Source organism: Sturnira hondurensis, unplaced genomic scaffold (assembly GCF_014824575.4).
Source record: "Sturnira hondurensis isolate 20B ecotype Veracruz unplaced genomic scaffold, ASM1482457v3 Scaffold0006805, whole genome shotgun sequence".
NCBI lineage: Eukaryota > Metazoa > Chordata > Mammalia > Chiroptera > Phyllostomidae > Sturnira > Sturnira hondurensis.
In genome coordinates, this window is record NW_028079436.1 from 2,654,378 (window position 1) to 2,676,749 (window position 22,372).

The following is a 22,372-nucleotide window of genomic DNA, read 5'->3' on the forward strand; positions in this document are numbered from 1 at the left end:
TTGGCTTGTGTGCACTCACACCTGTGCACAGCAGCATTCCTCCCCTTTCTGGTGGGAACAGCTGACATGGTGAGGAGGGCAAGCTTTTCCTCTGAAATGCTGCTACTGATGGTAGTCTTTTCTGAAAACTGTACAGTGGGCTTTCACAGTAGGTTTGCCTAATAGTATCAGAGTACTAATTTGGTTGTCATTTCCTAGGAGTTTTCCTAAGAATAGAGAATTCAGGTTAGAAATGAAGTTGCACAGTAATACACATAAGACAAAAATTTGTTGCAGAAGTTAACAGTGTGTCATGAACTCTTATAAAGGAGAAGTTTGATATTTAGAATATCTTAAATTATTTTTCTTCTTTAGCTTCCAGCTGATCTTACGAAGATGCACATTGCAGACAGCCCTCACCCACAGGTGACTCACGTGTCCTCCAGTCAGTCTGGCTGTAGCATCGCCAGTGACTCTGGGAGCAGCAGTTTGTCTGATATCTATCAGGTAACAGCTGGGGGTCGTGTGTTATGTGTTCTGCCACGTGTCCTGCGCTCCTGCCGTAGGTGGTCACATTTCTTTAAGTAGGGTCTGAAATTCAGGGATAAGGTGTTTGGGAAAATGTGCTTTACTTACTGTCCAATTTGCAAGCCCAATTAAAGAAATGATCTGTCTTTTCAGGGTTATTAAATATGGTCCAACAACGTATGAACCTAGTGTTCTTTTTAATTTCTTGTATCCAGGGGAATTCGTGTAATGCTTGCTTTGGTAAAAAATTAGTTATTGAAACAACTGAACTTAAATTTATGAAAAGGCAGGTTTTTATTATGACTGTGTAAGTCTTCTATAAGTAAAATCATGAAGAAAATCAGAATTGCTTTTGTATTATAAAGGATTTATTAAATTTTCTGGTAGCCACATTAAAAAAAGGCAGTAGGTAAAATGAATTTTAGGAATATATTTTATCTAGCACAATATAGCCAAGCAGTATCATTTTGACATGTGATCAGTACTGTAAAATTATGAATGAGTTACTTTAGTTTTTATACTAAGTCATCAGTAGTCAGAGTGTATTTAAACTGGCAGCAGCATCTCGATTCAGACTAGCCATATGCGGTCAGTCAAGTACCGCACATGGCTATTTCAGTATCTGTTGAAATATTCTGTTTCAGTATCTGTTGAAATAGAATCATCTAAGGAAGACTTTTCGGACTGTGGTTCTACCGAGTTACCCAGATTCAGATATTCTAGGAAAACCAGCATTCCTTCCTTAAGGGAGGTTTGCAGGCAGATGCAAGGTGGAGAAAGCCCCCATGTAGGGTTTATGCATGGTCTTCTGCACAGAGTCACTGGTCTGGCAGTCACCATTGCCCCTCCTGACATTTGTGATAGGCAGAGTAAGAAATTCTCCCTGTTCAATTTCTAGTAGACACAACAGGAAATATTTTAAAAGTAAGGTTAAATACAATGCATGGCTCTAGGAGCCACTTACATGTGTTTGCTTAGTTGTTGGACTCCATGCATTCTGCCCTTCCCCAGAAGTATCATCTTAGGGAAGAAATAACAGTCATTGCACACAAAAGTCAGAGTAGAGTCCTGTCTTCTCTGGACTCTGTTTTTTCTAGAGAACTTTGAGGAAGAGTGACCCTGCACTGATGAAGACAGGGATGTGGCTGTAGATTTCTCCGAGGGAAAGTGGCAGTGTCTGGACCTTGGGGGAAGAGACTTAACAGCAGAGATGTGGGGTTAACCACATTTCTACGGACTGTAGGCAACCTAGTCTCACTAGCATATCCATTTCTAAGCCAGGTGTGGGCACCTTTTTGGAGCAAGAAACAGAATCCTAGATGACGGAGGAAAGGATAAGAGTGTATCACACAGATTGAGATTCCAGGTCACTGTGCTTTCCTGTGGACTAGTGAAGGGCTGTACTCAGTTATCTTTGGCAAGATCATAGAGGAGATTCTGAAGCATGGCACTTACATTAGCATCTACAGGATGCTCACCTGCTGGCCCACCCACCTGAAGCTGGGGCTGGAGCACACCTGCTGGTGTGGTTGGAGGCTTTTTGCAAGAAGGATGACCGTGGCCTTGTAAGTGGCTGACCTGCTCCAGCCTTCCATTTGTTTTGCTTCCTCAGTAGCACCCTCTACACATCATTCCAACTTTTAAGAGTTTCATCTTAATGTTGGATTAAACTGTGGACAGGTATCTTTGCCAGCTGCCCTGCATGTCAGAGGAGTACCTCCATTACATAGGGAAGAAGATACCTTTTCATGTCCCTGAAACCTGGACATCACCATTGGTTCTCCTCCCTTGGCCATCACATTCAGCATCAGATTGTGTCAGGTCTTCATTGTGTGGCGTCAGTTGTATTTGTGTACATGCGTTTGATGTTAACTGAGATACGATTTACATCTGATAACATCCATCCTCTTTTGTGTAGCTGCTGTAAAGACAGAGCATTTCCATCACCTCAGAAAGTATTTACGCCCTTCTCTAGACGGTCCCTTCGTTTGCCTGAGCCTCTGGCAGCCACCAGTGTTTTCTGCTCTTAAAGCTTTGCATTTTCTAGAATGTCTACATTTGAGTGATAGCGCACTGAAACTTACAGAGTAACCAATAAGATAAAAGTAAGCCTCAATGAATTTAGGGAGAGTGGACAGATAAAAGGAACAAAAACAGTGAAATTCTAGAACCGAAACAGGAATTCAGAAATTTAAGAGAAAATTATCACAATACCAAAGTCAAATATACAAAGATGTAAGAAAAATATTTTAAGAGCAGCCAAAACAGGTAAGAATTTTCAGACTGAGGCTTTAGTTGAACATAGGACAATAGCCAAAGGATAGACTCAGTATAAAAATAAAAACAAGCAAACCAACAAAGATAAAAACAGAAGGAAAATAGCCTGGCTGGTGTAGCTCAGTGGATTGAGCGCAGGCCTGCGAACCAGAGGACCGCAGTTCGATTCCCGGTCAGGGCACATGCCTGGGTTACAGGCCAGTTCCCGGTGGGGGAGACATGAGAGGCAACCATACATTGATGTTTCTCTCCCTTTCTCCTTTTCTTCCCCTCTGAATATAAATAAATTTAATTTAAAAAAACAGAAGGAAAATAAATTAGAATCTTTGAGTAAATATTTGTGTACTCATACTCTCGTGTATTTGTCATGTACATGGAATACAAGTCTGAATCCAAGAGGGCCAAATGGTAACAGTGTTTATGTACTGGTGGTAGGTTTGTGGGTACTTTGTTATTTTCCTTAAGCTTTTGTCATGTTTTTCTCAGTGAATATTATTATTTCTGGGTTTAACAAATTTTAAGAAAGATGTAAATAGGGTGTACAGTTGCATAAAATTGTGGGGAAAGATTAAAGGAGTAATTAGTAAAGGATAAAAGGAATAAGAGGAAAAATAATAGATTGATAAAATATATCCCCCAAAATGCAAAAAATCCAGACTGCAATAAAAAAAACCAGATGAGCTAAAAAAAATGGATAAACAGCCAAATTGTATGTGTGCAGTGAGACAGATCCTCAGGACTAAAACACGGGGAAGGAAGAAGCTTCAGGATCAGTACTGTGCCCTCCGTCTCCTCCTGCTTCAGGCCTTCTTGAGGCACCTGTTAACCCTTTAGTTACCAGCGTGTGTTCCCAGTTATATACCTTAGCCGGCAGCAGTCGAAGGGCTTTGTCTGGTATCCAAATTTCTCAGCATTTGGGCAATTTTAAAAGTGGGCAGGCAACACAGTCCGTAACAGTAAAAGAAATGTAACAGTAAAAACAGAGCCTTGTAAAGGAATGCAAGTATTTTTTATTTGGAGGGTGGGGGTGAAAAGAGAGGAGCATCATCCTAACAGCAGTTCTTCACAGGAAAACTATTCCCACCATCCTATATGGTTAAACGTGTGGCCATGCTCCTGTGTATTTCCTTCTTAGGAGCTCTCATGTCTTCTGGTTTAGAAATAAAAGCCCTTGGTTCTCAAAGAAACTTCAAATAAAACAGTTACCACAGTCTTGGGGGAAAATGCAAGTAATGGTTTTGGTGTGAGTATGTTTTTAATCACAGCACCCTAAAATGTAGCTAAAAGTTTGCATTTATATGTTCGAATGTTCCTGAGTCGAATATTTTACATGTTCTCAAACAGCACTTCAACAAAATAGGAGTGCTTCTTTTTAGGTTCCTTTTCTGTGTATTTCAGTCCTGTCCAAGAGCTAGGCCATTGTGAAATGTGCTTTCTTGAACTAAAGCACGTGTCTTTTCACTAACTTATAGACCTGTACCTCATAACATTTACAATGTTGAAAGAAAAGGCTGGATCCAGGTGATTTAAGTTAAGGAGGAAGTCCACCATGTTCTCTACTTCCCCTGTGCCTACCCAGAGTTGGCAAGGGAGCCAGGGGAGAGGGCTGGGGAGGAGGGGTGTGCCGGAGGCCGCCCCTGCACGTGGGCACAAACACTCACACTCCTGAGCACTTACTCTCTTCTCTTCCCTCCATTTCTCTTTATCTTTCCTCCCAGTCCAGTTCCTCCCTCTCTCTCCTCCCCTCTCCACCTTGCTCTATACTTCCCCTCCCTTCTGTTATTTCTGCTCTTGGCTTGATCTCCCAGGTCTCTTTCCATCTCTGCTGTCCCCTCTGTTCCCTCTCTCCCTCCCCACTCTCCCCCCAGGACTGCTCTCCCTGCGGAGGTGCTTCCTCCCATAGTCCTTCTCCAGCACCCCCAGTGTGTGTGTACATGCGCACTTATGTCGTAGTTTTACTAGTAAGTTTTATTTATTTATTTTTTAATGTTTTTTAAATTATTGTTCAAGTACAGTTTTCCATCCCCCCACTCCCGTCCCAACCCACCCACCCCCGTGCTCCCCACCTCCTTCCCATTTCCACCCCCCTTAGTTGTTCTCCATGTGTCCTTTATACTAGTTTCTGTGAGTCCTTCCCCTTTTCCCCTGAAATTCTCTCCCCTCCCCCCTCTGGTCCCCGTCAGCCTGTTCTGAATTTCAGTGTCTTTGGTCATATTTTGCTTGCTTGTTTTGTTGTTTAGGTTCCTGTTAAAGGTGAGATCATATAGTATTTGTCTTTCACCGCCTGGCTTATTTCATTCAGTATAATGCTTTCCAGTTCCATCCATTCTATTGTAAAGGGTAGTAGCTCCTTCTTTCTTTCTGCTGTGTAGAATTCCATTGTGTAAATGTACCATAGTTTTTTAATCCATTCATTTACTGATGAGCACCTAGGTTGCTTCCAACTCTTGACTATTGTAAATTGTGCTGCTATGAACATTGGTGTGCATAGGTTCTTTGGGATTGGTATTTTAGGGTTCTTAGGATATAATCCCAGCAGTGGAATTGCTGGGTCAAAAGACAGGTCCATTTTTAGTTTTCTGAGAAAATTCCATACTGTTTTCCATAGTGGTTGTACCAGTCTGCAATCCCACCAACAGTGAACTAGGGTCCCCTTTTCCCCACAGCCTCTCCAACATTTGTAGTTTATTGCTTTGTTTATGATGGCCATTCTGACCAGTGTGAAGTGGTATCTCATTGTGCTTTTAATTTGCATCTCTCTGATAGCTAGCGATACTGAGCATCTTTTCATTTGTCTCTGGATCCTCTGTATGTCCTCCTTGGAGAAGTGTCTGTTCAAGTCCTTTGCCCATTTTTTAATGGATTGCTTGTCTTCTTAGAGTGGAGTGGAGTAAGTTCTTTGTATATTTTGGAAATTAAACCTTTGTCTGAGGTATCATTGGCAAATAAGTTTTCCCAAACAGTTGGTTCTCTTTTTATCTTAATACTGTTTTCTTTAGCTGTGCAAAAGCTTTTAATTTTGTACTGGTAATAGATACACAAATAACAGTATTTAGCATCATCTTCCAGTTGGCTGCTATACTCAGTGCAGTGACGTGCTGTGCTGCTCTGAACCCAGGGAGCACCCCCAGGTCTGTGTGTGTGAGTGCATTCTGTGCCCACCCGAGGACCAGATCGCCTCCCTTTTCTCAGAGTGTACCCCTCTCTTTCAGTGACACATGACTGTGCTTTTAAATAACCTGAGGCACACATTTATCCCCTCTCCTATAATTTTCACTTCTGTGTAAGATGTAAACATGTTTCTAAAACTCCCAGCGATGGATTCAGGTATCACCTCACAGCATGACTCCTAATTCAGGCTTTTTCTGCCCTGTCTCTCCAGCCTCTGGTGCCACGTGTCCCCGGGGTGTTCGTTTGACACCTCATCTGGCTTTGCCGACCACACATTTTCTTCCCCTCGTCTTTTGTGTTTCTGTTGAAAGTATCATCTGTGTCCTAGTTAAAACCCATTATCTTTGTTATCTTTTTTAAACTTTCACCTGAAATAAATTACAAAAAACAGAGCTTTACTCTTTCATTTAAAAAACCTCGGCATTGTACGGTTACCTGATTTACATTCTTCATTTAAAATTTGTATTCCAGTTCCAAGCCTTTCCCTTCTCACAGCAATCTGCAAATCTGGTTTATATTCCACTGCTCTCCACTTGCACAGTGTAGATTCTGGTCCATGTCTGGTTCATGACATCTATTCCATGACTGTGTTTGCCTTTTCCTAGGAAGGCGTTGGGTCACACTGCTCTGCCCGCAGCTCCACCTAGATCAGGGGCCCCTAACCCTGCCCCCTCCACAGACAGCTTCGTATTACTGCCTGAGCTCCGCCTCCTGTCTCCCCCAGCCCACACCCCAGTCTGAGGAAAAATTGTCTTCCATGAAATCGGTCCCTGGTGCCAAAAAGGTTGAGGACCGCTGACCTAGATGACATCTTTACTCTCCCTCACACATCTGGGAACCCTACAGCAGCTTCTCGTGTGCCATGTCTCTTTCCATTCTGTTGTTTTGTACAGTTACCTTGTGTATACAATTGACCTTTTTTATCATCATAGTAAGTTTGTAGAGGGCAGAGTTTTTTTTTTCTTGTGTATCCCATGCTGAATTGAGCACGGTTTTGGCTCTTAGGAAGTAATCTGGGCTTTTTTTTTTTTTTTTTTTTTTAGTCGAATTGCATTTGTAGCCAGAAACCAGTATTGTTTTCAAGACTCACTACTAACTAAAGCTTGGTTCTCCTGGGCAGAGGAGGCTTTATCTCGCCTGCCTGTCCTGTTGTAGAGGTTTTGGAGCAGTCGGGCCTGGACAGCACTGAAGGGAAGGATGCAGTTCGCAGAATTCTGGCCCTGACCAGAAAGACAAAGAAGAAACGTAAGGACGAAGTGGTCCATGAAAAAGGTTGAGTGAAATACTGAAAATAGGAATGCAGAAGACAGAAGCACTAAAAGCCCAAGGTTCTGGCCTCATATGTGCTCTAAATTAGAAAGTGTGATTTTTGTTTGTGTAACTTTTCTTTCTAACCTGTAGTTCCCCTTATTGTAGCTTCATGTTTATCTGGGTGCAAACAGGAAAAGGAAATCCTCTGTTGGTTTAGTTGGGGACTGCCAAGTCATCAGAAAATCTCCTTTTACCGTGTGCCTCACCAAATTATATGTACTCATATACATTCATATATTATTCATATATGTTCATACTGCAGGAAAGGAAAATGCAGGAAGTTTAATATTTGTCTTATTGTTCCTTTCACCAGTATACTTTTTTTTGGACTTCCTTCACGTAGTGAACTCTCCCTGATGCTCTGCTGTATTCCAGGGGCCGGCTGAAGCCATTGGAAGGCCAGGGCTCTGATCGTGCGTGTGGCCTGAATGAACATGGCATACAGGCTGTCGACCTGCCTTTCTTGTAACAACTTGTGATATTATCGTATGAATCTCTGATGTTCTGTTGAGTTTTCTTTTTTGGCTTGTTTTCCCCTGTCTGCTTCATTTTTGCTATTTTTGATTGCCCTTCTTCAGATTCACACTTCATATAGTGTCCATATCTTTGAGATGTCCCATTTTTCCCTAATTATGTTTGTGTTTTCTTTTAAATCTTTGAACTTCTTGATAATAAATGTTGGAAGTTCTTCTAATTCCATCATCTCTGTCATTCCTGGGCCTGTTTTATTCATGGATTTTTCTACTGGTTATGGGTCACATTTCCCTGCTTCTTCAAGTACCTGGACATTGTGGATACATTTTTAAAAATTCTTATCTAGTTATTAGAGAATTAAACTTCCTGCCCAGCAACTGCATCCTCAGAAGTGTCATTCAGTGACCTCCACCCCTGGGGCCGTCATACCTGCCTTTACCTGCAGGCCTGGCTTGCCTTCGTTTAGCCAGAGAATTAGACCCTGTACCCTAGCTACATAACTCTATTTACTTTTTTTTAAATTACCAACTTTTAAAAATTTCCAAGCATGTTTTTGGTGACCGTTTTTTAAAATATTATTATTATTAATTTTTTTGGCACCATCTTAGTTTTGTACGCACTTAACATTTTAACAGTTTAGTGTGTTCTCAGAGTATGAGACCAAGATGAGGGCATGGTGGTTTAAGAACCCAAGTTTAGCCCTGGCTTGTGTAGCTCAGTGGATTGAGCGCGGGCCTGGGAACCAAAGGATCGCAATTCGATTCCCAGTCAGGGCACATGCCTGGGTTGCAGGCCAGTTCCCAGCAGGGGATGCACGAGAGGCAACCATACATTGATGTTTCTCTCCCTCCTTCCCTTACCCTCTAAAGATGAATAAATAAAATCTTTAAAAAAAAAGAACCCAAGTTTATATGGTAGATTGTCCTCAAGAATTGATAAAGTAGAAAAAGGCTATTGCAGGAATGAGCTTCTATATTTTAAAAAGATTAAATTGTGTAGAAAATACTGCTTTAGTGGGTTTTTTTTTTAACCCTAGTTCTTTGAATTCACAATCAGTGTATGTAAGTAAGTTAGGTTTTTGGAGAACTAATTTTAGCATATACGTGTTTAAATTAAAACTACTGTCTTTGTAAAAGGATTATAATCTAGCAAGTTTGTTATCCTGAAGCTATATATATTACTCAGAAATACACTTCATTGAAACTCTTAAGTTTCATAGCCAAAAAATAACTTAGGAGAGCATACTAGTCATGAGGTAGGGTTGTTCCTGTATTATCCTATAGTTTAATCTCATAGATCTTAAATTGGATATTCTGTTACTTAAAAGCTGTGCAGAAATCCAAAGGAAGTATAAAATAGGATCTTAGAAAACAAATTAGGACTCTTTCGTGGGTATCAGTCTTAACTTGAATGAACAACAGCGAGAAAGGGTAATTTATTGACCCACAGAGAAAGCAGAGGCAGTTCTGGTCTCGGGGAACCTGGATGCTTGCAGATGTCTGCAGGCTGCCTCTTGTCCTTGGGCTCCATGTGGCTGCCTGCTCTCCCTCTCTCCTGTGATACTTTCTGTCACAGACACCCTTTGTGCCGGTGCCCTTTCCGTCTTTGTCTTGCGTGCTCTATTTCTGTCTCTCTGTTGGTCTGTGTCTGTCTGCCTCTGTCTGCCTCTTTCAGAGGACTTCCAGTCCCCTGTCCCTCTCTCTGCCTGTCAGTTCTGTTTTCTCCCACCACAGAAAGGCTTTCTTATGTGGCTGTAGGCTGCTCTGCATCACATTCTTCAGATTTGGGGACCAGAGGAAAAAGGACACTCTGCCCTCCAACTTCAGTTATAGAAATCCAGAGAAGAGCCCTTTCTCTCTTCAGTTTGCATAGCCAGGGGCAGGGCACTGCCCCCCACTGCAGTCTCTGGGTTAAGTTGGAGAACAGGAATTCCTTGAAAGAAGGAGTGCCCTCTCCTGGGCGGATGAAACCAGTGAATATTCAGTATAGGAGATGAGACTGAAATAGTTGAAGAGTGTTCAATTTTTTTCTGTGACTGCTTCAGTATTTATGTTTTTTAATATATATCAAGTGAGTATAATGTTTAGAAATATTGCCAACTAATCCACTTCAAGGCTAATTTTATTTCCTAAAAGACATCTTCGTTATTTTCAATGAATGATACTGACAGAGTTCTTTTGGTTTCTTCTGTCTGATGGCACTAGTTGCACTTAGTTGCAGCCATTTTGTTAGATTGCTTTATGACAGCTGTCATACCAGCATGCATTTAAAAAAAACTTAACCAAAATTGGTGAATTTTTGTGTAGTCATTTTAATGTTGAAGATAGAAGAAGATATGCAGCATTTTTGACATTATGCTTTATCATTTCAAGAAAGGTAAAAAGACAATTGAAACGCAAAAAAAAAGATTTTTACAGTGTTATGGAAAAGGTACTGTGACTGATCGAACATGCCAAGAGTAGCTTGTGAAGTTCTGTGCTAGAGATTTCTCGCTGGACGATGCTCCATGGTTGGGTGGACCATTTGAAATTGATAGTGTTCGAATCGAGACATTAATTGAGAACATTCAACGTTATACCATGTGGGAGATAGCCAACATACTTCAAATATCCAAATCAATAAAGTTACTGGTAAAAAGGAAAAATATCTTCTATTTTATGGAAAAAAACTAAATGAACATTTTGGGCAACCCTGTATTTATATTTACAGTTCTTTAATCTTTATTGTATTTTTTTCCATTACCATTTGGTCCACTTATACCCCCCTTCCCCCAGCAGTCACCACACTGTTGTCCGTGTCCATGAGTCTTTTTTCCTTTTTGCTCAGTCTCTCCAGTCCTAACCTCCCCTCCTCACTAGCTGTCAGCCTGTTCTCTCTCTGAGTCTGACCCCATTTTCCTTGTTAGTTCAGTTTGTTCATTAGATTCCGTGTATAATGAAATTATGTGGTAGTTGTCTTTCTCTGACTGGCTTATTTCACTTAGCATAATGTTCTCTAGGTCCATCCATACTGTCACAAAAAGGGTAAAATTTTATTTGTTGAGTTATTTTAAAGCCTCCTACTTCCTTTACAAGTATCTGAGACTAATATTTTCAGCGTTGAAGTTGTGAACGTAAGTTTACATTAAAGACTGGTTAGAACAGTCTCTGTTCCCCTTGACTCAGTGTTAGATTCCAGTAAGTTATGCTGCAATCACGAGTATCGGTTCATTCGCTCACAGTTGGTCTGTTGTAGCATTTCTCAGTGCTACTCTTCACTCGAGCTACACTCCTGTTCTTAATTTACATGGTGGTTTGCCCTGCTAGACTGTAACTAAAAAACTAAATGAACATTTAGACTGCTAGACTGTAACTAAAAAACCAAACGAACATTACCTCAGTGATAAAGGAGTGATATTTTATTTACAACACCCAGGTTAGACTAATAAGTACTTTGTAAAATGATTGTTGGTAAAATGTATCTTTCTTGCACTTCATGTTTTAGGAAATGTACTTTTCAGAACTACAAGTGCGTTTTGGAAAACAGGTATTAAAACATTGATGGAGACGGTGTATTTAAAGAAGGTATTAGAAACAGTGATGTTTGAGTCTCCTCATCATTTTCCCCATGTCTGATTTATCACCCAGGTGTCACACTGTGGAGTGAGTGATTGACTATATGTAAATAAGTATCATTTTGTTTTTGACACAACATAAGTATTGCCTAATCCTCTAATATTTGGTATTAAGGGATAGTTTTGATTAATGCAGATTGTGGCATATAATTTTTATAACATGAAATGATAACTGATCAAGATTTCTTTCTGTAGGCTACGGAAAGCGAGGTAGGAGATGTAGATTTAACCCGTCTTCCTGAGGGACCTGTTGATTCTGAAGATGAAGAGGAGGAGGATGAAGAAATTGATCGAACGGATCCACTGCATGGGCGAGATCTTGTTCGTGAATGTCTTGAAAAAGAACCTGCAGACAAAACTGATGACGACATTGGTAAGAAAGAGTGTGTGTGTGCATGTGCAATAAAAATTTTGTGGTTTTTAGATATTGCTGCATGACGAATTACCCCCAAATTTAGTGACTTTAAAACAGTACATGTTTATTTTCTCCTACTTGTTGTGGGTCAGGAATTGGGGAGCAGCATAGCTGAGTGGCCCTGACTCGGGGGCACGAGGTTGTGATTGGAATGTTGGCAGTCCTCCGAGGCTTTGCTAGGCTGAGCCAGAGGTCCTGTTTCCAGCTTGGCTCCTTACATGGCTTTTGGCACAAGACTTCAGTCAGGTCCTCCCTGCGTGGGCTTCTCCAGAGATGGCTTAAATGTGGCTGTCAGTGTCATCCAAAGCAAGCACTCCAAGGGACAGTAAAGCAGGTGACACAGTGTCTTTTAGGATCAGGCTTCAAGAGTGATACATCATTACTTCTTCCACGTTGTGTTTGTCACCCACAGCAATTCTCATGTAAGAAGGGAGAGGAATGCATGAGGATATACATATCAAGAGGGAAGAATCGTTGAGAGCCATCTTTGAGGCTGGGTGCCCTGGTTTGAGAGCTTGTTTAGAGGGTGTAGCAGGGAGCCCAGGTGTTTGTATGCCCTTGACCGAAGAACAGCCCTCCTCTGTTGGGGCAGGTTGTCCTCTTTGTGCAAGTGCTCAACTTTGGGAGGCATGCTTGTGGAGCTGTGAGAGAGGGAGAGGTACCTGCTTGGCCTGCCAGGTGAGCTGAGTCAACCCTGGAGTCAGTAGGGGTGACAGCCAACACAGCCAAATCGCCCTCACTCACATCTTGGCTGCCCAAACTCATAAAACACAAGTTTCGATTCCATTACAGTGATTTTCCCCTTCATGACATAAGACATTTAAAACATAGTACATCATTGTACCATGTCTGTGAATTAGCTTTTCAAAACAATTTTTATGTTGTCAAAATCCTATTTTTACTCTTCTAGATTGAAAAATATGCATATAATTTTTGGTTACAACTATGGATTTTCTTTTATGCAATTTCTTACAGAAGTAGGTACTATACTTAAGGTGGTCGTATAATACTAAAGATGGTAATGTCCTTAAAGGCAGAGATTACTTAGTGTCATTATATATTGTTATGATTCATTGAAGATTTTGTCCTAGATTTCCGTTACAATTGTCACATTGCTGTTCAAATCAGAAAATGCCAGTACTAATAGTCATGATCTGCGTGAGTAAAACTTAGTACATCTGAACATTGCTGATCACTCTAGTGACACAGAGTGAAGTGATCTGCACTTTACATTCCTGTGAACAGTATCTGGACAGAAACTGAAAGTGCATTTTTTAATGATAAAGCATTATATACTGTGCTGTTTTCACAGAGCTTTTAAAAAAATTGAAGTATAGCTAATGCCCAGTTGTCTGCGGGTAGATAGCATCTTACAGTGATTTTTGTTTCAGCCCTTAGCTGACTGCGTATGTGTGCCCCTCCCTTATATTTATCTTAATTGCTCCTGCAGCATTTGTACCAGGGAATGGCCTAAGGCAGGCACTCATCAACATTTGTTGGTTAAATTAAGGAGAATTACCTTGTGTTACTGTGACAGATCTTGAACTAGAATTCATATTTGTTATCTCTAATTAATCGTTGGCATTTCTCAATAACATTTTTTCTTAAAAACTCTGACCCAGTAAGAACTGGACAAGAAGCTGTTTCACTAATCTGTTAGGTCAGAGGGCATCACTGTACTAATCAGCATGGAGTGGCATCTCAGACTAGGGAAATTAGGCAAACTGTCCAGCCTCGTCTAACTCCGTGTGTTTTCCTGGCTCTGTCTGGAGGTTGTGAGTTCCAGTGTCTTCCAGCATGCCTGAGTTTCCGTGTGAGCCTGAGTACACCTGGTAACCAAACAGCTGATTTTGTTTAACCAGCAGTCATCTTGTATCTTGGTTTGTCTTCTTGAGCAACATAAATTCCTAAGTTGATGGGGAAATTGGGCATTGAATTCTAGATTTTGTTGCATCTTTGAAGTGTAGTCCTTGATGGTCTGTCCTACAATTTCTGTGTTTCAATAGAGCAGTTACTGGAGTTCATGCACCAGCTCCCTGCTTTTGCGAACATGACCATGAGCGTGAGGAGAGAACTCTGCTCAGTGATGATTTTTGAAGTGGTGGAGCAGGCTGGAGCCGTGATTCTCGAAGATGGACAAGAGGTAGGTTAGCAAATAAATGTTACACATTGTGTAGTAGGGAAGGCAATTTTTAGAATGATGTAATTTCCATAAACTTGTGTAAATCCTAATTTAAAATGTATAAAAAATTTTTAATGAGTGCTGAGTTTGGGATAGTTATAATTTCTTGTGATAAGTTATTACTTTTGTTTTTGTTCTATGTACTTTGTCTTAATTTTGATTTCCTAGCAGTGGATCTTGCAGGGAATAAATGTGTGATAGATAATCTTCATCGAACTGCATGTTTTCATTTCTCAAATTAAGTTGTAAGACTTTTTAAAAATTCTCAATAATTCTACCTGTCCATTTATATCATCGTCATTGTTTAAAATGTTGATCAGGCATATACTCAGGTCTCCTTACCCTATTGTATATTACACATGTAAAAACAAAAAAGACTGGAGGAACTGTACTGATACCAGTGCCTCCTGGTGGACTGTCGGCTGAGGCATTTCTGTGGCAATTCCAAGTTCAAAAATGCCTAGTGGCAGCTTGTGGGTAGGCAGAGGGAGAAGGCAGCGAAATTGAAAGGTATTGCTGTTGGAAGTACTTTACTAGCTTTCTTATCAAACTGATAAAAATCAATGCTGAGGTGGAGCAGCATTGGTTGGTGAATATTATATACTGCCAGTAGTATCTCTGGAAAGTCATTTAGAAATTTTTAACATGGAGATCAAAGTATCAACAGTTTCTAACCTGTTACTTCCTTTACTGAGTGCCTTTCCTTGGACATAATATAAAACTCAGAGACTTATGCCAAAAAGCAATCATTGCAGCCTATGGAAATTGGAAATGACAAAAGCTATCTTAATTATAAGCAGTGGTTAACTAAATTATACAGCCATGACATGTATTATTATGGAGGTATGCAAGTCATTCTAAAGTCCGATGGAAATTCTCTAAAAGGCAGGTGTTATCTTGACCTTCGTTTTCGTGCTTTCTCCCCTCCAACACATCTGGCACACAGGATATGCTAAAAACATAAACTCTCACGAACACGTGAATATAGTACTAGTGCTTTTAAAAGGCTGGATAGTCTTAATGTTTCAACACTATAAAATAATATAAACATAGGAGAGAGGTAAACTTTTAACTACTGTGTAAACAGTTTTATTTTCTATTTTACACAAATTTTTATATTCTATTAATTTTCCGACAGTTCTGTCGGCAAAAATCTGTTGCATGCCTACTTTGTGCCAGGTGCTAATTTAGACACAAGTAGTGTATAGTGGTGGGAAAACCAACCTTGTCCTCGATTTATGTAATCCACATAAATATAGTTTATATTCAAAATAGAAAAAAAGCAGACTTTTGAAAAAGTATTATCACCAGTGATTCTCCATCAGAACTAATCATTCAAATTTCCCTTAAATCCCATTAAAACTGTTGAAAGTTTAGATATTCAATGAGAAAAAATGGTCTTTCATTGGTAGAGGGTCTCCTTCAAACATTAAATGCTGCTAATAGAAACGAAGGCAGTGTTTTCTTAACATTAGAAAGAACTTTGAACACTTACTAGATACACCTTAAAATTATGGCTTTTAGTAGTCTTTGTGATAATCACTAGCTATCTTTTCCCCCCTCCTTTTGGGTGCTTGCTGTGTGCCAGGCATCGTTCCAAGCACTTAATCTGCAAAACTTCAGTTAACACAAAAGTTCTATGATAGGTGCTGTTATGCCCATTTTAGCAACAGAGGAGCAGACCCAGAGAAGTTAAATACCTTACTTAAGGTCTCTCAGCTAGTCATTATTAGGGTCTGGACTCAGATTCCAAGAGCTTGTGGTCTTAACCATTGCATTATCTGGTCAGCTGTGGAAGTCTCCGAACTTACTTGGTGACTTAAAGAAGAAAGAGTAAATTAAGCTTCGGTGGTTTGCATAGATGTGCAAGGTGTTAGTGATAGTGTTTAGTGATAAAATGAGAGTATCTACTTTTAATTATGCAAGTTCTATATATTGATTTATTATTTTCAAAGTTAGTATATAACTATCTTTTTCTTTAAATGATTCTTAAAACCTGTCTTTTTCTCTATAGCTTGACTCATGGTATGTTATTTTAAATGGCACTGTAGAAATCAGCCATTCAGACGGAAAAGTCGAAAATCTCTTTATGGGAAATAGTTTTGGAATTACTCCCACTCTGGATAAGCAGTACATGAATGGAGTGGTGAGGACCAAAGTGGATGATTGTCAGGTAAGCTGATCTCTTTGGCCGGCCATTCTTGCTTGTTGACTTAAAATGGCTGAGCCTGTTTTTCCTTCCTTAAAGTAAAATGGCTTTGAAAATTGCAAGTTTCAAAAGATCAGAGGTAATAAAGGAAATTAGATTTTGTATCTTACACATTTGTGAAACTGAACAAATTGTGAACTTTTAAAAGAGCATGTAACAAGTGAATGTTGGCTTGTTAAATTTTCTGATATTAGCCAGCTGATTCCCTTTTCATTTGTAAAAATGAAGGAAAGGAATAGGAACTTGAGTGGTTTCTAACTCCCGCCTCATGTTTTCTTTGCATAGTGTCAGTTTTGAGAGTGGTTTTTCACTTCTCCTTTTAGAGCTCAATTCAGATTCAAAAACTTCTTGGTCTCTTTGTGCATGAATTATTTATTTCATCTTGATTTTTGTTACGGATCGAAAGGATTGAACCGAAAAGAACTGATGCCCCTGGCGTTCTTACCTCTGTGCTCTGCCTTAGTGCGCAGCGATGTGTTCATGTACTACAGATTCATTGGTTGTCCCCATGTCGTTCTCGGGCAGTTCGTCTGCATCGCCCAGCAGGACTACTGGAGAATTTTAAATCATGTGGAAAAAAATACCCATAAAGTTGAGGAAGAGGGAGAAATTGTTATGGTGCATGAGCACCGTGAACTGGACCGCAGCGGAACCAGGAAAGGACACATTGTAATCAAGGTGGGTGCTTTTACTTACTGTTACTCTAGTCACTGACAGGGAAGGCTTTCATCTTGACCAGGGCTTCCAACGTCTTTTTCAGTGGTGCAAGACAATTCACTGACTTTGAAGTCTAATTTAAATGACTGTCTGGTTTCTTTTTTCTTTTCCTGAGCTGGTTTTGACACATTTTAATGAAGAAGAGTGACATTGCTGTTTAATATCAGCATGGATAGGAAGTTGTTTTAGGATATACTGGTCACAGTTTTTCTTCTTAAATTCTTTTAATGATGCATTGATAATGGGAGTTAATGTCATGAGAGCAGTATTTCTGAAACACAACAGAAAATGACAGGACCGCCCATGAAGGCGCAATGAGATGTAGGTGAAGACACAGAGGACTCAGTGGGTCTCTAGAGCCTCTCCTCGGACAGCAAGGAAATGTATTAACTGTAAGTGCACACACATCTGTAACTTTCAGACGTCTGGCCATGTAACTGTCTTGAGTTCATACCAGTACTGCCAATTTCATGACTGTACCAGTTTTTTCAAGCCTTTCTTTTCTGTATTTGTAAGTATCTTCCCTGACAATGGCTCCTTTTATGCTCTGTGTAGTTACTTATTTGCTCACTGTAAGCAGCCTCTGCATGCAGCCATGCCCTTCCCCTGCGGACTCTCTGCACACCCTGTCTCCAGCACCCGCCCTTAGTGGGTGCTCCTGTGCAGCCTGGTGACGGGCCTTCGCGTGGCTCTGGGGCTCACCTTCACATCTCCACTGTGGCAGGGTGCCCTGCCTCAGTGATGTAGCCAAGCAATTTTCAGCCTTTTCATCTCATGGCACTCTTAAAATAATTAGAATTCTGCAGCGTACCAAAAATATATATATAATATTTTGCCGATCTGACAAAAATAGGCATAATTTTGATTTATTCACACTGGGTGGTTGTTGTTGTGTTGGCTGTTGTCATTTTTTTAATTTGACAGTCTGAGGGAAAAGAGGTCAGTGCCCCTGACTAAATAGTCAGGTATTGTATGCTTTAAAAATTCTTGCAGCACACCAGTTGAAAATTGCTGATTTAGCCAGTCGAAATAATGGCCTTTCTTTAACATGTTGATCATTTCCACCCATGACTGCGCTGCGCATGATCTAAGAACCAGATTTAAATGACTTCAAGTTGTGATAGACTAAAAGACTAGAAGACTTTTAGTCTTCTAAAAGACTGAATGATACGTTTGGCACTGTGAGAGTGTCTGGGGGTGGAGACAGTCAGGAACGGCGTGTGGCGCCTGGTCCCTGCGTGTCGAAGAGGCTCCATGACGAGTCTTGCTTGCGCCTCCCTGCTGGGAGCGCTTTGTGTGTGTTGTTAGCAGTGGGTTCCTGCCTTTTTTAAAAAGTAGATTCTTAGATACAAGCATTGTCAGTATTAGAGTGTGTTTTCTATACAGCTTTTCTGACCCATGAATTGTTTGGATGAATAAAGCAAATTGAAATTTGAGGTAGTAGGCAGCAGTTGGTTTTTATATTTGGCTTAACATGTGGTTTGTTTCTATATTTATGTGGTGGCTCACCTTTAAAAAGGCTTGCAAAGGTAATAAATTTTTACATTGATTTGGAAGCTCAAAAATGAGTAGTAGGTAAATGTTATTTATAATTTTTTTCATAAATTTGGAGGCAGGCAAGCAGTTAAAACTGAATTAATGTAAAAACTCTTTAGGACTCATGGAGAAGCCATAGAGGAGGAAACTTCTATTCTGGGAAGTAACAACAGTAAAACATGCTCTCCGGGATGGGTGTGTTGTTTCTCTAGCCAGAGGAAGGCAGAAGAAAATCTGGAATGTGGTTAAATTTGGAGGGAGGTTTGGTGGTGGTGGTGTTATTCTTTAACTCTCACCTTTCCTTTCGTTCCCTGAGACAGTCAGCGTTGCGCCTTCTCTTGCGGTAGAATTGGCAGGGACAGTCCACACCGGGGGTCAGTCAGTGAAGGTCGAAAGCCCTGCCGTGAGGAAATGCCGGTAGAAACATACGGCTGAGTGAACCTTCATTCCCCTGGTTTGTCTCTGTCTCACCCTGTGGGTGCTGAGGTTACAACCTGTAGAGACAACCTGATTCCAATGCCGAGTGTTTTAAGGGTGAATCTCTGGGAGCACTTGTCTAATAAGAGTGGCTACAAAGGGAAGTGATTGATAGGAGTTGTTTGGATTTTGAGCTATTTGTTTATTTTCTGATGTTTTCTATCCTTGGATTTTTAGGCCACACCTGAGCGTCTCATCATGCATTTAATAGAAGAGCATTCCATTGTGGATCCAACTTACATAGAAGATTTTCTGTTAACTTATAGGACATTTCTTCAAAGTCCTTTGGATGTTGGACTCAAACTTTTGGAATGGTTTAAAATTGACAGCTTAAGGGATAAGGTTGGTTTTATAAATATAAGGAGCATGAAAATGATTTTGACCTTTAAATTTTATTCATAAAACCTTTGGCAAGTGGTATATGTTTATTTCGATAAGATTCAATTCACTTAAAAAAAGAGTGAACCAGTGTGAATGTGTCGCAGTGTAGCTGCTGTCGTGACAGAACAGCATGTGCAAAGTGGACGGGAGCCTTAAAGATGCAAGCTGAGACCAGGCTCTCGTAGAGCTGCAAACTCGGGAAGCGTGCCAGACACGCGGGAGGGTCTGAGCTTTCTCAGACTATTTAGTTGTTTCTGAAGGAGGCTTAATAGTTTGGAAAGAATATGCACCAAGTATATTTTTTTCAAGAGAGCTTAGATTATTTGTAAGTCCCCAAATAGAATATGTTGATTTTTCATATGTATATAATCATTTGAAACCATTGGTATTTTTTACCTTAATTTATATCTGCTGTGGCTTACTGAAATCTACTTTTGAGCATTTTTTTAAGGATTTTATTTATTTATCTTTAGAGGGGAAGGGAAGGAGAGAGGGAGAGAAACATCAATGTATGGTTGCCTTTGGTGTGTCCCCTGCCGGGAACTGGCTTGCAACCCAGGCATGTGCCCTGACTGGGAATCGAACCGCGATCACCTGGTTCACAGGCCTGTGCTCAATCCACTGAACTACACCAGCCAGGACTTTTGAGTATTTTTTGCATTAAACATTATTTGCTATTTTAAATAGATTATCTTCTTTCAGAGGGGTATTTATACAATTAATGGAAAGACTAGTAATACCTTGCAAATAGGAGAAATTCAGTTATTTTAAGAAGCATAAAAGTAGGGCCATACTTGCCTAATGTGTCTAGTTCTATTTTAAAGAAATAAGATGTAGATGGACTGTGGAATTCTATTGTTTAGGAAACTAGAGTGTCCAAAACTGCAGGCTTACCCCACACACACACTTTAGAGTTATAAATAGTTACTTTGATTGCTGAGTAAATAAAAGATGCCAAAAATGATTTGAAGGCAACTAGATATTCTCATGCAAAATAATAAAATTGGATCCTTACTTTACATTATATATAAATTTAACTCAGAAGGGAACAGAGACTTGAATACAAGAGCTAAAACTAAAAAACTCTTAGAAGAAGGGGTAAAAAAAATCATAACTTTAAATTTGATTTTTTTTAAGATGGGATACCTAAAGCACAAGCAACAAAGGGAAAAAGTAGATAAATTGAGTTTTATCAAAATTAGAATGTGGTGTAGCCATATAATGAAATATTACTTAGTCATAAAAAGGAATGAAATGCATGTACAATATGTTAAATGGAAAGCCAGACACAAAAGTTCACATTATATGAATAACCCAAATAGTTGAATCCCCAGAGACAGAAAAGTCAGTCAGTGGCTGGAGAGCAGCCAGAGTGGGCGGGGACTGCTCAGGGGACCATAGTGGAGATGCAGTGAAACCAGGCGGGGGGCGTGGCCGCGCAGGGCTGCGGGTGCGCTGCATGCCATCACGCGAAGTGGGTGCATGCTGGGTTTAAGTGCTCTTCACTGCAGTTTTTAAAGTATGTAACTTCAATGACATTGTTAGCTAGGCACATTATTCAGTTCAACTTTGTTAGTTTTTAATTCTGTTACTCTGTGGCACAGTAAAATCAGTTTGCAGCTTTGAAAACTTACAAAAGTGAAGTTTCAGATTTGTTTTTGTTATAGTTTTGGTTAAATATGTTCTTGGCTCTAGAAATCCTTTTGATACTGGTTGCCTGCCCTTAGAAGCTGGCATTCTAAGGTACTGTCTGAAGTACATACCCCATGTGCTTACTCTCACCTGAACCTCCAGGCTTCTGTTGCCACACTGGGGGCGCAGGGTCTCAGCTGTCAGTTACTTGTATACCTGGGAAACAAAAGCTCAACCTAAACCACGTCTCTCTGTTCGAGTGAACTGCTGTGCACAGGAAAGGGGGCGAAGGGAGCCGTGGAACTCAGGGTTAGACGTGCTTTTGGAACCTGCTTTGGAAAACGAATGCCTCTCATAACTGTATGCTGCCGCCTTCGTGTTTCCACAGGTGACGCGGATTGTGTTATTATGGGTAAACAATCATTTTAATGATTTTGAAGGTGATCCTGCTATGACTCGGTTTCTGGAGGAATTTGAGAAAAACCTGGAAGATACAGTAAGGCTCAAATTAATATACCTTTTTTTAGAGTTTAGGGATTCCATCCCCATTTCTCCAAGGACAGCAATTCAGAACAGGTTTCATCCTGTCCTACGTCTTGAATGTCTGTTCTGAGAATCCATATTTTATTTTGCCGCTCATTCTCTGCCTCTCCAATCCAAGTAAACATCAGGCTTCCTCCTGACATTCCTGTTTCTGCTTTAGAATTAATGGTGACATTTTACCCTGCCACCCAGACTTACAAACTGCGGTGAATATATGGTCCCCTCTCTTACATGAGTGCCCTGGCCAAGGTGTCCAGTCAGCTGCTAAAGTCACCTGGGTCGCTGATTTTAGGCATAAACCTGTTTCCCACGGTCTTTCACTCAGCCACTTCTTCACTTCCCAGTTTCAGGCTTCATTTCCTTATGCCCTGTCTGTCATGACAGCCTCCTAATTTTGGTCCCAGCCTTTTCCTCCTTCTGGCCCATTCTTTGAGGCCAGCAGATCATTTTTAAATTCCAAATAAGATGGATATTACTCTGTCAGTCATTTTTTACCAAAATAATTCCTCGCCCATATATTCAGGTCCGTCAGCTACATTTTCAGCCCTTTCATGTTCACCCTTGATCATAGCCAAGCAAATTACTTCGTACTCTTTTCCAGTTCTCTGAAGCTGGAATTTTCCTCTTGCAGTCCTGTGTGAAACTTCAAGGCCTGTCTCACACATCAGATCTACATTACACTTTCTAAGTCTGCCTTCTGCAGGTGATTCCACTTGTTCTAAGTATCTAGCACCTAAGATAGTCACCTCAAGGTCCTCTTAACTTTAACAGTAGCTATTTTTAAATCCATTCTATTCTCCCTGCTAGATATAAAACAAGTGCAGTTTTTGGAAGTAGATAATAATACAGCTTAAGAATCACTTCCTGAATGTACACCCAAAACCCATCACTTGCTATGTGTGAACGTGGGCAAGTTGCCTAAACATC

The 22,372-nt window shown here is 40.4% G+C and overlaps 1 protein-coding gene across 6 annotated transcripts in view; it reads left to right on the plus strand.

Annotated features, from left to right (window-relative positions):
* RAPGEF6 (Rap guanine nucleotide exchange factor 6) overlaps nt 1–22,372 on the plus strand; it is a 184,575-nt gene that overhangs the window by 100,283 nt on the left and 61,920 nt on the right. For all 6 annotated transcript variants that reach the window (XM_037050516.1, XM_037050517.1, XM_037050518.1 and 3 more), the window contains 7 exons: nt 355–486; nt 11,549–11,726; nt 13,775–13,911; nt 15,965–16,123; nt 16,685–16,837; nt 19,067–19,231; nt 21,291–21,398. In XM_037050516.1, coding sequence (XP_036906411.1) covers nt 355–486; nt 11,549–11,726; nt 13,775–13,911; nt 15,965–16,123; nt 16,685–16,837; nt 19,067–19,231; nt 21,291–21,398 — 1,032 coding nt within the window. The remainder of the gene's footprint in view (nt 1–354; nt 487–11,548; nt 11,727–13,774; nt 13,912–15,964; nt 16,124–16,684; nt 16,838–19,066; nt 19,232–21,290; nt 21,399–22,372) is intronic.